General features: G+C 40.4%; 1 protein-coding gene across 3 annotated transcripts in view; it reads left to right on the top strand.

Annotated features, from left to right (window-relative positions):
• mapkap1 (MAPK associated protein 1) overlaps positions 1-15,413 on the top strand; it is a 253,844-nt gene that overhangs the window by 130,277 nt on the left and 108,154 nt on the right. For all 3 annotated transcript variants that reach the window (XM_048613545.1, XM_048613547.1, XM_048613546.1), the window contains exon 7: positions 10,095-10,207. In XM_048613545.1, coding sequence (XP_048469502.1) covers positions 10,095-10,207 — 113 coding nt within the window. The remainder of the gene's footprint in view (positions 1-10,094; positions 10,208-15,413) is intronic.

Genomic DNA, 15,413 nt, shown 5'->3' with positions numbered 1-15,413 from the left:
TTACCATTTTAATCGAATGGCGTTGAGACTGAGGTGTCAAGAAATTTGCATTTCTTATTTTGCTCAGACTTGCATGAAAACAGCATGATTAGAGATGAAAGGTTGCCTACAGCTATACAGCTTGAAATGGAACAATGACACAGACAGCAGAATCCGCAAAGGAACAGTAAATATATCACAGTAGCCTTAGCGCAAAAAGAGGGAAAGCAGTTTGGACTGATAACTTGCTCTCTTCTCTGCCTCAGAGTCGATTGCAGAAACCATGGCTGATGTAAAACAAATGGGAAAAATCAACATTCGCTGAAAACTCAAGATCTGCAAACTTCATCACTAGTAAAATAGTGAAATAAAACCAAGAACTGCAGATGCAGGAAATCTGAAACAAAAAGAGCACTCTGGCACTTTGTTTTTGCAACAGTTGGGCCCCCAGGTTTTACATTTCACCAAAACCAGCCTCTTTTATTGAAGAAAAACTTGTAATTGGCTCTCCTTCATTTTTGATCTGGTTAACAAAGGTTAATTAAGTGTGAAAGCTTTATGCTAAAAAAGGAAAATTTAAAAAAGAAAAGTTGTTGGAACTGACCAAAGCAGGGTTTAAAAATAAGGGAGCCTTGATTCCCCTCCCATAAAACTGTAAACTTATTTTGACTCTAGTTCATTTTAGTAGTTCAGAGTAGATTTATTCCCACATTAATGAGGACCTTGCATTAAGCTACAGTTTCTGGCTAAGTGAAAAAAAATTGGCATTTTATTTGTAATCTCTGTTTTATTTCTATAGCATTTCGTCCAAAGTACAGATTGCTATTGGGGATCTTTTGGGCTGTGAGTTGATTTGTAATGGGTGTGTGAAAGACAGAGGGTTGTTGACATTTAACTGTCATTCGTCCTCTGAAACTGACCCCTGTCTAAAAATGTTGGGCATATATATGTTTGTGTGGAAGCCCTGACCTCGCACTTTGTCATTCTGGATTCTGACACAGACAATGCAATAACTCCTCCCAAAACTGATGATTAAGGAAATTGACAGGATTTTCAATTTTGTAGCGACCACGATGTTTGAAACCCCCTTTTTGAAACATTAATTACACCTTGAATTGAGTGCCACAAGTTACTTAATGACAACATGATGGAATAAAACTTGAACAACTACTGACATGTAAAAAAATCATAATTGTGTATTGTTACATGAATTAATCACCTTTTTTAGCTAAGTTTTAAAGAAGTGTTTTCAAAATTATTTTGCCACATTTGTCAACTTTCCCTTCATCCCATATTTATCGTCAATGTTGGCATGTAAGTTGACACCTGCAACCTTGAAAAATTCCTCCAGAAACGGGTGTTGACATACACGTTGAATGTAAAAGTGAATGGCTGGCATGGGTTGTCATCTTTGTTGTTTGCCATGAAGGTTCAGTTTTATGTGGTTTACCTTAAACATTTGCACGTCTTTGCAAGGCAGCCTGTATTGCCTTAGTTATAAGGTACCAGTAAGTGAAGCATGTTGAAACCGGTTGAAAATTCGAGGCTGATGCACGATGAGTTTAGCATGTCAAGGGTAGGAAAGTGTGGGCATGTGCTCAGAGGGGTTTGCCCCACGCATCAAGTATATGCAAAAATCTGATGTTACCAGCTTAAAAAAGGGTAATTTTTTTTAAAAGAAACGTTTGTTCATGAGAATGTTTAAGGGTATCGCTGAGTAGGCCAACATGTATTTCCCAATTCTAATTACCCTAGCGGAGGTGACGGTGAGTTCCTTTCCTGAACTGCTATAGTCCTTCGGGTATGGATACAACCTAAGTCCTGTTAGTAAGGAGTTCCACAATTTTGACCCAGTGAAGGAATGGCAATATAGTCGAGGATGGTGTGTGTGGCTTGGAGGAAGTTTGCAAGTGATGGTGTTCCCAGGCATCTGCTGCCCCTGTCCTTGTCCCTGTGCTGAATGTCACAGATTGTGAAGGTGCTGTCTTTTGTTGGTTCAGTTGAGTTTCTGGTGAATAGTAACCCTCAGGATATTATTAGTAATGGCATTGTTTGTCAAGGGTCAGTGCTTAGATTCTCACTTATTGGAGATGGTCATTGCCTGGCACAAATGTGATGTGATTGTTAATTGCCACTTACTATCTCAATCCTGGGTGTTCTGCAGGTCTTGTTGCATATGGACACAGGCTTCTTCAGCATCTCAGGAGTTGCAAGTCGTGTTGAACATGGTGCAGTTGTCGATGAACATCCCTGCTTCTAGTCTTATGATGGAGTGAACATCATTGATCAAGTAGCTTAGAATGGTTCAGCTGAGGACACTATCTTGAGATGTCCTGCGAGTTTGGTAATCGACCTACAGCAACCACAGCCATTATCTTTTGTGCATGTATGAATCCAGCCAGCAAAAGGTTTTCCCCTGATTCCCATTGACTTCAGTTTGCAACAGTTCCTTGAAGGCATACTTTGTCAAATGATACCTTGATATGAAGGGCAGTATTAATAACTTCACTTCTCGAGTTGAGCTCTTCTGTCATGTTTGGACAAGAGCTATGATGAGCTCAGGAACTGAGTGGCCTTGGAGGAAACTAAACAGCATCTCAGTGAAGAGGTAATTTTGGCACAAGTGATACAGTGGCACTGTGGATGATCCATTCCAAAACTTTGCTGATGACCGACAGTAGATTGATGAGATGAAAGGACTCAGGTTAAGGTTATCTTCTTTTTTTGTGTACAGCATATACCTGGACAATTTTCCAAATTGCCTGGAAGATCCCAGTGTTGCAACTCTACTGAAATAGTTTGGCTAAGGGTTCGGCTAGTTCTGGTGCACAGTTCTTTAGTACTGTTGCTGCCTTGTTGTCAAGATTGTAGCCTTTGCGACATCTACTGTCTTTGGCCATTTTCTTGATAACATGTGGAACGAATCTAATTGATTGAAGATTGACATCAGGGGTTCTTAGAAGGAGATTGAAATGGGTCATCTACTGAATATACTTAAGGTTTTTCTTTTGCACTTTTACACTATACTCCTCTAATTTTAAAGATGGAGATATTTGTGGAATCCCACCTCATGATTGTCATTTATTTGTCCACCACCACTCATGAAAAGATGTGACAGAACTGCAGAGCTTAGATCTGATCCATCAGTTGTGGGATTGTTGAATCCTGTCTGTTGCAAGCTACTTCTGCTGTTTGGCATGTAAGTAGTCTTGTGTTAATGGCTTCATCAGACTGATACCTCATTTTAGGTGTGCCTGGGTCTCATTTTGGTATGCCCCCCGCACTTCATGGTTGATCTTCTGGTGAGATGGTGAGGATATAGTAGGCCATGAGATTGCAGATTGTGGTTACGGTTCACACTGTCTGATGGAAGCCCAGTTTGAAGTTGCAATATCTGTCCAAAGTCTAATCCATTTAGCATAGTTATAGTACTAAACAACATGATGTGGGGTATTCTAAATTTGAAAACAGGACTTTGTTTCCACAAGAACTGTGGAGTGGCCATTTCTACTCATACCGTCGTGGACAAGTGCATCTGAAGACAGGTAGATTGGTGAGGACAACACAGTTAAGTTTTTTTTTCCACTTGTTGATTTCCTTACCATCTGCCACAGACCTAGCTTGGCAGTTATAAACTTTACGACTCAACTAGCTCGATCAATAGTGGTACTACCAAGCCACTTTTTGTGATGGAGTTGAAGACGACCTCACATGGTATGCCCTTGCCACCTCCAGTATATCCTCCCAAGTGCTGTTCAACGTGAAATAATATCTATTTTATCAGCCAAAGAGTCACAATAGATGGTATTCCCTTGTATGTTTTCTTCTCTGTTTGACTGGATGCCATGATACTTTTGGCGTTTGATGTTGACAACTCCCAGGGCAAATCTTCCTGATTGCACACCACTGTGCCACCACCTGTAGTGTCCTCTTGATGACACAGGGTATACCCATGGATTGATGTTGTTTGGCACGTTGCGTATAAGATATGATTCTGTGAGTATGACTGTTGCTTGACTAGTTTGGGACAGCTCTCCTAATTTTGGTAGAGGTTTGCAGATGTTGGTGGGGAGGACTTTGCAGAGTTGATGGACCTGTGTTGGGTATCATCTTTCAAGTGCCCCAGTTGATGTAGAGTGTTCTTTGGAGAGACTTCATAGTTGTTTGGTACAACTTAGTGGCTTGCAAGGCAGCTTCAAGACAATTAAGAGTCAACTGCATTGCTGTGTCAGAGTAGGTCAGAGTAGGTAAGGATGACAGATTTCCTTCCCTAAAGTAGGTTAGTGAACCAGATGGATTTGTTATGACAATCAACAGTCTTTAAACAGTCATCGAAGGGATTACTTCTAATTCCGGATCTTTGCTGAATTCAAATTTCACTTCATAGAATCATTGAGTACAAAAGAAGGCTGTTCAACCCGCAAAGGCTACACCACCAAACTTGTACTGCGACCTCCACCAGTTCCACTTTCCTGCACTTGGTCCATAGTCTCAGTGTAGGCCAGACCAGGTGAGGGCGTCAGTTTCCTTCCCTAAAGGCCATTAGTGAACCAGATAGGTTTTTCTGACAATTAGCAACGGAGAATTCCAGGTTTTTTAAAATTAAATTCAAATTCCACCATCTGCCATGGCAGGATTCGAACCCAGGTGCCCAGAACATTACCTGGGTCTCTGGATTAATAGTCCAGTGACATTATCACGGGGCCATTTCCTACCCTAACCTAAGCTCTGCAGTCTTGCACATCCAGTCGTGAATGGTAGTGGACAATTTAAAAACTCACTGGAGGAGGCTCCACGAATATCCCCATCCTCAAGATGGGAGAAACCAACACTTCAGTGCAAAGGATAAGCATTTGCAGCAGTCTTCAACGGAAGCACTGAGTGGATGATTGACCGTAGCCGCCTCCAGTGGTCCCCAATATCACAGATCCCAGTCTTCAGCCAATTCAATTCACTCCACGTGATATCAAAAAATGGTTGGAGACACTAGATACTGCAAAGGCTATGAGCCCTGACAATGTTCCGGCAATAGTACTGAAGACTTGTCGTCCAGAACATGCCACTCCCCCAGCAAAGCAATTCCAGTACAGTTACAACACTGGCATCGCACCAATAATGTGGGAAATTGTCCAGGTATGTCTTGTACATTTTAAAAAAAAGGACAAATCCAACCCAGCCATTTACCGCCCCACCAGTCTATTCTTGATCATCAGTAAAGTGATAGAAGGTGTCATCAACAGTCTATCAAGCAGCACCTGCTCAATGAGGACGAGTTTGGGTTCTGCCAGGGCCATTCAGCTCCTGACCTTGTTGCAGCCTTGTTTAAACAGAGTTGAGATGAAAGCGACAGCCTTTGATATCAAAGCCTCATTCGACTGAGTAGGGCATCGTAGAGCTGTAGCAAAACTCGGGGCAAATTCTCCGCTGGTTGGAGTCATACCTGGCACAAAGGAAGATGGTCATTGTCGTTGGAGATAAGTCATCTCAGCTCCAGGACATCTCTGCAGGAGTTCCTGAGGATAGTATCCTAGGCCAAACTGTCTCCAAACGCTTCTTCAATTACCTTGCCTCCATCATAAGTCAAAAGTAGGAATGTTTGCTGATGACTCATCAGATACTGAAGCAGTCCATATTCAAATGCAATGAGATCTGGACAATATCCAGGCTTGGGCTGACAAGTGGCAAGTAACATTTGTGCCATATTAAATGCCAGGCTGTGACCATCACCAGTGAGAGACGATCTAACCATTGCCCCTTGACATTCAGTGGTGTTACCATCACTGAATGCCCCCACTGTCAACGTCCTTGGGGTTTCCATAGACCGGAAACTCACCGCATAAACAGTGGCTCCAGAAGTAGGTCAGAGGCTAGGAATACTGCGGCGAGTAACACACCTCTTGATTTCCGCACAAAGTCTGTCCATCATCTACAAGGCACAAGTCAGAAGTGTGATGGAATACTCCACACTTGTGTGGATAGTGCAGCTCCAACAGCATGCAAGAAGCTTGACGACATGCAGGCCAAAGCAGCTTGTTTGAATGGCACCATATCCACAAGCATCCATTCTCTCCACCACCGATATTCAATAACAGCAGTGTGTACTATCTGCAAGATGCACTGCAGAAATTCCCCAAAGCAACTTCCAAACAAGGGAAACAGATACATGGGAACACCACCACCTGCAAGTTCGCCACTGAGCCACTCACCATCCTGACTTGGAAATATATCTCCTTTCCTTCAGTGTCACTGGGTCAAAATCCTGGAATTTCCTCCCTAATAGCATTGTGGGTCAACCCACAGCACATGGACTGCAGCAGTTCACTACTACCTTCTCAAGGGCAACCATGGACAGGCAATGAATGCTGGCCAGCCAGCAATGCCCATATTGCACAAATAAATAAAAAAGAGCCAAGTTGCAATCTTAAGTGGGTGTCAAGAACGGCTGATCTGACAAATTCCCAGTCTTGTTCACTTTTTTTGTTCTGTTTTAAATTCTGGAGTGGATGGGAGGGCTGACAACCGCATGAGTGTCAAACCACAAATGATTGCTGTTTCAGCTATCCAAGATCCCAAACAGCTTTTTTGGCTACAATTTAAAATAGAATATTGTAATCTAACAATTTAGTAATGACATGCCAATTTTTCTTAGTATTGTTCAAATAACTTGATGCAATTTTTGACTCTTGACATCCTAATTACTTCCTTTTCATTATGGATGTCCAATTCCTCTATACCAGCACCTTCCACAAGAATGATAAGTGCTCTTTCCATTTCTTTCGCATAAAAACTGCAACACAAGGGACTGAGGGGTACTTGTACATGAAACACCAAAAGCTAACACATGGGTGAAACAGGTAATCAGGAAGGTTAATGGACTTTTGGCCCTTATTTCAATGAGTATTAGATTAAGGAAGTCTTACTTCAACTGTACAAGGTGCTGATGAGACCATATCTGGAGTACTATGAACAGTTTTGGTCCCCTTATTCTAGAAAAGAATTTTCTTATTCGAGGCCATTCAGTGAAATAATGCGACATGCAGTAATTTGATGGTTTTGAAAACTGAATTTGTTTCTTGAAAACACAACTTTTTACTTTGTTTTAAATCCTGGTATTTATCAGCCTGGGTTACCAGTCTCAGGATAAGCACTATCCGGTGCCACTAAACCAAGCATGGCTATCCAATTGATTAGAATTCTAATACCTATATTAATAAACCGAATTGAAATATAAAAATCAATGCCGAGAAAATGTTGCCCCCCTCACTTGGCAATCTAGAACATGGGTCAGAGCCTCATTATGAGGAATTGGCAATTTTGGACAGTTATAAAGCAGAGATTGACCCCCCCCACCCCGGAGAACTAAAACCAAAATACCCAAAGAGAAGCACCTCGCCCCATAATCTGTAAAAGGCGTATGAAAAGTGGTGTAACCTGCCTTTCAGCAACTTCTAGTCATTAAATAGAATAAATTCCTGCCATTCTCTTTAAAATCAGCAAGTATCAATTTATTTATCTAACTCTAACAAGTGAACAAATTAACTGAACAATTAACTAACTGAATAAATCCTTCTGACTACTGACTATTCCCAAATAAAGCAATATTCTAATGGTATGCTGTTCCAATAAATACAAGTCTCACACATATAAAGAAGAATAAAATTTAGTCTCTCAAAATTACAGCCAGGTTATGTGTCATCCAGAATATTCTGTGCCTTCTCCATTGACTCTTCTGTCAGGAATGCCTTCTCCATCGATTCTTCTGTCAGGAATATTAACTAGTTATGCTGTTGGCTCTGTTGTTATTTAGATGGTGCTTTCTCTAAGACCTAGAGAAGATTGTGAGAACCAGCGATTCTCTCTCGAGAGCGGAGGGCCATTTGCTTTGGTGGATGGCAGCCAGCTCTGGGGCTTTGTCCATCTGCCCCTTTCTTTTTATACTCTTGATGACATATTAATATTTCATACAATAGGATTGGTCCTATGTTATCAAACCATCAGACTTAAATTTAAGATAACAAGGTATAGAGCTGGATGAACACAGCAGGCCAAGCAGCATCAGAGGAGCAGGAAAGCTGACGTTTCGGGTCTAGACCCTTCTTCAGAAAATCTTAATATAGACTTAAATTTAATAGGTTTTTGGTATCTATAACCTGGTTCAAATTGATTGGCTAAATTCAGAAGCCTGTTGTTTTGTTACAAAACTGCTGCTTGGTCTGCTAACTGTATGGTCTTTTGATACAGATGTTTCAATTTGGGCACTCTGTGTGCTTGCAAACTTGTAAGCTGCTACTCACAGACATCCATTTTTAAATCTCGGAGCACAGAAAAAGCGCATGATCTTTTAAATGGACCATGCAATGCTTTCTCCCCTAGCATTTTACAAACACCAAATTCTAATTTCCTGCCTCCTGATCCACAAGTACTGTACCCAACTTCGCAACAGGACTTTGATCAGGTGAGGGGCGGCACGGTGGCTCAGGGACCTGAGTTCAAATCCATCCTTGGGCAACTGTCTGTGCGGAGTTTGCACATTCCCCCTGTGCCTGTGTGGGTTTCCTCTGGGTGTTCCGTTTTCCTCCCACAGTCCAAAGATGTGTAGGTTAGGTAAATTGGCCATGCTAAATTGCCCCAAGTGTGTCCAGGGTCATGCAGTCTAGGTGGATTAGCCATGGGAAATTCAGGGCTACAGGGAAGAGGGTGGGTAGATATGTGTGGGATGCTCTTTGGAGGGATGGTGTGGACTCAATGGACAGAATGGCCTGCTTCCATACTGTAGAGATTCTGTGATTTCTGTGATATTTTTCATGTGGAATTGTGGATCGTGGAATTCGTAGATGCTCAGTCATTGAGCCTTTGGGTACTATGGGAATTGAGTGATGTAAGTATCGTGTGGAAAGTGGAGTCAAGGTAAAATATCAGGCCTGATTTTAGTAAATGCCAAAGCAGGCTTGAGCGATCAATTGGTCAACTTCTCCTATTCCTTGTGTTATTTTGGTAATCCATTGCTGCAGTAGTAGCCACAAACATGTGGTCTATGGTCTTCGACATCTTAGCTAGACTTCTAAATACAAGAAATATTCGTAGCACTTGTAAAGTTTAAAGGAATATATGTAAAAGGTATCTAACACTGAGCTATTACATGGCATACATCGTATTTCATAACAGGTGATGAGAAATATTTTTTGAAGACCTTTTCTTGGGCTGTCTGTCCTGGAACCTGAAATTTACGTTTGATGTTGAATTCTAATTGTAGCCAGGGCCTGTTGATCCCACTGACAGTAGGTACATCATCAGAGTGCTGAAACAGATGTGCCGGTTTCAAACCTCCTCTCGACTGTCTCTACTTTAATGAGACCTAGCTCAGCATCTCCAGTGAAGTATAAAAAATGGTTATTTAAAATGCCTTGGTCACATACCATCTTTGTGTCTTTACTTGGCCTGATATTCAGCCTGTATCTGCAGCAAGTACTGACTGCCACTGAAGACTTTTTGTGAACTCTAGATTTACGAGAATTGTTCCGGAGATAGGGAACTTCAGCTAGACAGATTGGTTGGTGATGTTGCAACTGTTTTCCTTGCAGAAGAAAACTTGGAGAGGAGAATTGGTAATACCTCAAATCATGAGAATCTGGACAGAGTAGATGGGAAATACAGTTCCCATTGGTGTAAAGATTGAGGAGAGAGCATAGATTTAAGGTAATTAGGAAAGAAAAGCATTGGATGCACAACAAGAAAAACATTTTCATTTGCTGAGTGGTTAAGATCTGAAATGCACTTACTACGATGTGGTGAAGGCAGATTCAGGTGAGGCATTCAAGACAGAAAAGGAAGGATGTGTTTGCCTATGACAAGGTAGTACTAGATCAGTTGCACAATCAGAGAGCTGACATACACGACGGGCCAACTGGCGGTGTCTTACATGGTGATCATTCTTTGATTTTGTAATAAATGTGTTCTCTATAAAAACAAATAATAATTAACTGTTCTGATCAGCTTTTTTAAGCCAGATGTAGCTCTTTAAGTGCAATCGATATAATGTAGAAATTAATAAACTTAAAGTTCCTCACTTTGTTCAGCTGACTTAGAGTTGATTTATTATTTTTCTCTTATTGCAGTAATGCACCACAAAGTGGATTTTCTCTTATTCAAGTTGACAGTATGAATGTCACCATGAAGGAGATTCTGCAGAAGGCTCTAAAAAGGAGAAAAGGTTCACAAAAGGCTGCAGGTAAAAATGAGAAACCATGAATTTTAAGGTCATTAATTTGAGTTATGCCTACTGTGGTGATTTAATGCACGTTGATGTAATGCAACTAGTGACGTTTATGTATGCGCTTTTACAAATTTTGGTACACTTGTGTTTTTTAAGCTTCAAACTTAGAACTACCATTCCCATTTTTAACACTTTGTTTGCTCAGAGGATCAGAGAACCTTCTGCTACTGAGCTGTCCAGATTTATACATTTTCACCTAATACGCTAATGCTGTAAATCTGTGATCCAGTTATCAGAAATAATAATTCAAATCTACAAAGCGACATTGCAAAATCTAAAATAGCACACACCAAATAATGCTGATGCGATTTTTCCATACGTTTGTAGAAAGGCATTGCCTGTTTTCATCGTAGTTCCTCCTTTCCTTACTTTTGCAACCAAAGATGATTTCAATTTCATTCCATTCTAGCCATTTCTCCTATTTTTACACTTCTAGGTTTCCTGTCTCCCCTGTTTTCTTTTCCCAGCTTTTCTTTTCAAGTTGGGAGCAACTTCTTTGAAGAGATTGTCCCGTGATTTCCTAAAACCAGAAACTGCTTATTCAGTTAGCATCTGTGTTAAACAGATTGGCCAAGAGATGAGTCTTGTCATCGATGCCCCTTGAAGGCAATGAATAAACTTTGATTTGCTATGCTTTTACTTTTTCTTTCCATTTTAAATATCTGTCAACAAAAACCGTTGTTATAGATTTGATGCAAGGGAATTTGATTGTTGGATGCAATCTCAAAGCATTTGCTTTAGTAAAACAGATGTATCTGTATCTTCATGAGACTTAATCTCAAGACATACACATTATTCCTAATTGATATATATCCTTGACCCCCTCCTGTTTGTCATGTTCATGCCATTCCCCTTCCCATTATATAAAACAAAGCATCATTTTATCTAGCCCAGCAACCCTCCAAGGTATTCGGTCTTGCTTGTTTTTCGTTTCATGATCATCTCCAATTTTAATTAGTTCACCATGGCTTCACCTGCCAAGAGTAAAAGCTGGGAATGTTCCTTTCTCAACTTTGTTGTCTCTCTTACCTCTCTTTTCCTCCTTTATGCTCCTTAAAAGCTACTTCTTTGACTGAACTTGATATCCCAAAAATATCTTAATACCTTAATATTGCCTTATTCGGCTTGCTGTCAAATTTAAACTTCATAATCCAATTGTAAACATCCTCTTTAAATGTTTAATTACGTTAAATCATTATATAAATGAAAGTTCTTGTTGAATGTCAGAAAGCTAGTCAATCATAAAGCATCACAACTGCAGCAGCATCTTGTATAATGCCTTTATGTAATGCCTTTGACGTACTAAATTGTCTCATGGTACTTCACATGACAAAAAACTGACCCTGAGAAGATGATACTAAGATGTGTAACTAAGAGCTCAATCATGGAGGTAGATTCAAAGGAGCACTTTGTCTCCATTAAAAGAGGTGGTGATGTTGGTGGAGGAATTACAGAGCTTGGTGCCTGTTCCAACAGACAGCATGACCATCAATGTTGGGGCAAAGGGAGAGGTGAATACCTAGCATAAGCTTGGAGGACTGCAGAAATCTTGGAGGTGACAATGAAACCATAGAGGAAACTGAACAGAAGAATGAGGGTACTTAATTTAAGGTGTTGGTGGAGAAGGAGACAGAGTGTGGGTTAGCAATTACAGATGTAATGAATGGGACTTGGTGTAGTTTTGGATATAGGGAGCAGAGCTTGGTGAGATCAGGTTATGGTTGGTGGAAGATGGGAAGCCAGCCTGGGGAGCATTAGAATTGACCTATGGACTTCAGCAGCAAGATGGATGATGTCGTAAAGGTGGGGACCAGGTGTTCTTTGAGATAAAGTGGTTAAGGGGCCGGAAGCTGAGCTTCGAGTCGAATAAATTGCTGAGATTGTGAATAGTGTGATTGAAACTTTACTCAGTTGCAGGACGGAATTGTATTCGATATCAATATGGGTGCCAAGAAAGGAAGCTTGGTAGTCAACAGGTTAGTGGTAATAGAGTTTAGAGACTATGACACGTGTTATGGAGAAAAACACTGAGTCTAAACTTGTTTTCAGCCAGTCTTTACATAAGCTTTCCACTGGACAGGCGCTGAATACCAATTAGAGATACTCCCTTTTGTCTCTCCTCTCCTCGCTCGGAAAGTCTACAGCAATAATATCCTAGCTAACCCACTAATTCAATGATCTGATCATCATACAGAAACATGACTGCATGGAGACCAGACTGGGAACTGAATATTCCAAGATATTTGACGTTTAGTAAGGACAAACAAGAAGGAAAAGCTGCTGGTGTTACATTGATACTAAGGGATGGGATCTGTACATTGGTAAGGAGGATCTCGGATTGGAAGTAAAATGTGGAATCTGTTTCACCAGAATTAAGAAACCGTAAGGGACAGAAAACTTTAGGGGTTTAGAGTTAATTATAGTTCACCAGTAATAGTCGTAGCAGCACAGGGCATAAATCAAGACTGGAGAGAAGCTGGTAGCATAGGCTGTAATCATGGGTAAATTCAATGTGCTTAAAGATTGGACAAACAAATTGAGCACTAAAACCGTCGAGGATGAGTTTCTGGAGTGTGTTAGGGATGGTTTTATCAAGCCATAGCAAAGCCAATGAAAAAGGGATAATTAACAATCTGGTAAAAGAACCTTTAGGGATGAGTGACAATGGTATGATAGAATTTTACATTGTTTGAAAGTGAGGTAGTTCTTTCTGAAGCAAGGAGTTAAATTTGAATAAAGGTAATTACGAAGGCACAAATTGGCTAGTGGATTGGGAAAATACATTACAAGGCTTTTTGTAGAAAGGCAACGTATAGTCATTTAAGAACAATTACATGACTTACAGCAGCTATACATTGCTTCAAGGTGCTAGAACAAAAAAAATGTCAATCAACATATGGATTGCAGAGGAAATTCAGGATTCTATGAGATTAAAAAAGGTTTAAAAAGCTGCCAGAAGTAGCAGTAATTCTGAAGATTGGGAGATTTACAGAATACAACAAAAGATGACCAAGAAACTGATAAGGAAATGGAGAATAAAATATGAATTCAACCTAGCAAAAAACTTAAATGGACTGTAAAAAGTGCTGTTGGTAAATAAAAAGCAAATGCTTGGCTAAAATTAATGTAGGTCCAAAACAACCAGAGTCAGGAAAATTTATAATGGGGAATAGTGAAATGGTAGAGAAGCCAAATGTTTACTTTGTCTGTTTTCACTGAGGAGCATATCAGAAACTTGCAAAACTAGAGGTCAAGTGGTTAATGATGGTGAGGAGTTGAAGGGAATGTTCACTAATAAGAAGGTAGCAGTAGAGAAGTCATCAGGGTTTAAAGTTAATCAATCCATAAGACCTGATGATCTGTATCTGAGTGTTGAAGGAGATGGCTGTAGAAGAAATTAACTCCCAAAATTCCATAGATTTGGTAATGATTCCTGTGGATTTGAAGGTAACAAATGTCACACACTATTTTAAAAAGTAGCAAAAGAGAAAACAGAACTACAGCCCTGTTAGTCATATATGAGTAGTAGGAGAAATGCTAGAATCTATTATGAAGGATTAAGTAAACAGACATCCGATAATGATGATGATCTCATTGGGCATAGTCATCATGCAAATATTTTTGAATCAACTTGTAAGAGGTGTTACCACACACTTCTGGAGCAGGTGGGACTTGAACCCAGGCCCCCTGGGTCAAAGATAGGGACACTGCCATTCTACCAGACGACCCCTTGTGGTCAGCATGGGTTTGAGACTGGCAAATCTTGTTTAATAAGCTTGTTGAAGTTTTTTTGAAGTTCTTACCGACAAAGTCGATGAAGATTCAAAAGAAATTTTATCCTTAGTTTTTCAGAAGGCCTTTGGTAAAGTTCCCCACAAGAGGCTGATTAGAAAAAATTTAAGCACATGGGATGAGTGGTACTGTATTGGCATCGATTAATAATTGGCTGACAGATACAAAACAGCAGGAATAAATGGGTCATTCTCATGTTGTCAAGTTGTGAGTTGAGGGATACTGCAAGGATTAGTATTTGGGCTCCAGCTGTTCACAGTATGCATCACTGAATTGGAGGTGAAGGTGAAATGTAATTTTTCCAAATTTGCAGATGATCCAAGCTAAGCAGGAATGTGTGTCATAAGCAGGATGTAAAGCAGCTTCATGAGAACTTGGACAGGTTAATGAATGGGCAAGAACAGAATAGATGGAATATCAAGTGGAAAAATGTGAGTTGTCCACTTTGATAGGAGAAATAAATGTGCAGAGAATTTCTGTGATAAGAGATTGGAAAGTATAGAAGTTCAAAGGTGTCCTCGTCAACAAGTCACTAAAATATAGTTGCAGCAAACCATTAGGCTAACATTTCATTAGTCTTCCTTTCTTGCAAGAGGATTTGAATACAGAAGTAGTGAAGTCTTGTTTCAGTTGTTTAGGGAGCTTAATTACACCACACCTCGAGTACTGTGTGCAGTGATATATTATTGCCGTAGAGGGAGTGCAATAAAGGTTCAACAGACTTGTTCGTAGGATGGCTGGACTGTCCTTTGAAGAGAGATTGGGCAAGCTCTATTCTCTAGAGTTTCAAAGAATGAGAGGTGATCTGATGGAAACTTACAAAATGCTTCCTGGGATAGACAGTAGATGCAGGTTGAACGTTTTCCCTAGTTGAGAAGTCTAGAATCAGAGGCACAATGTAAAAATAATGGGGGGTGGTACTTAAGCCTGAGATGTGGAGAATTTTCTTTGCTTAGAGAGTTGTGAACCTTTGGAATTCTCTACCACATTCATCTGTGGAAGTTCTGTCTTTGAGTATGTTTAAGGCAGAGATTGTTAAATTTCTAATGACCAGTGGTGTGCAGGGTTATGGGATGGGGGCGGATGAAAGGCATTGAAGTGTTTAGTTAGCCGCGGTCATATTAAATGGCAGGGCTGTCTTGATGAGCTACTCTGTTCCTATGTTGCTAAACCAGGGAAAACTGAACTAACAGACTGACAATTGAACTTGAGACCTTCTCTGCCTAATAGCTTCAGAGATAGCAGGAACTGTCGATGCTGGAGAATCTGAGATAACAAGGTGTAGAGCTGGATGAACACAGCAGGCCAAGCAGCATCAGAGGAGCAGGAAGGCTGACGTTTCGGGCCTAGACCCTTCTTCAGAAATCTG

The sequence above is a fragment of the Rhincodon typus genome, chromosome 28 (assembly GCF_021869965.1).
Source record: "Rhincodon typus isolate 14 chromosome 28, sRhiTyp1.1, whole genome shotgun sequence".
Taxonomy (NCBI): Eukaryota; Metazoa; Chordata; class Chondrichthyes; order Orectolobiformes; family Rhincodontidae; genus Rhincodon; species Rhincodon typus.
This window is presented reverse-complemented; position numbering and strand designations above follow the sequence as displayed.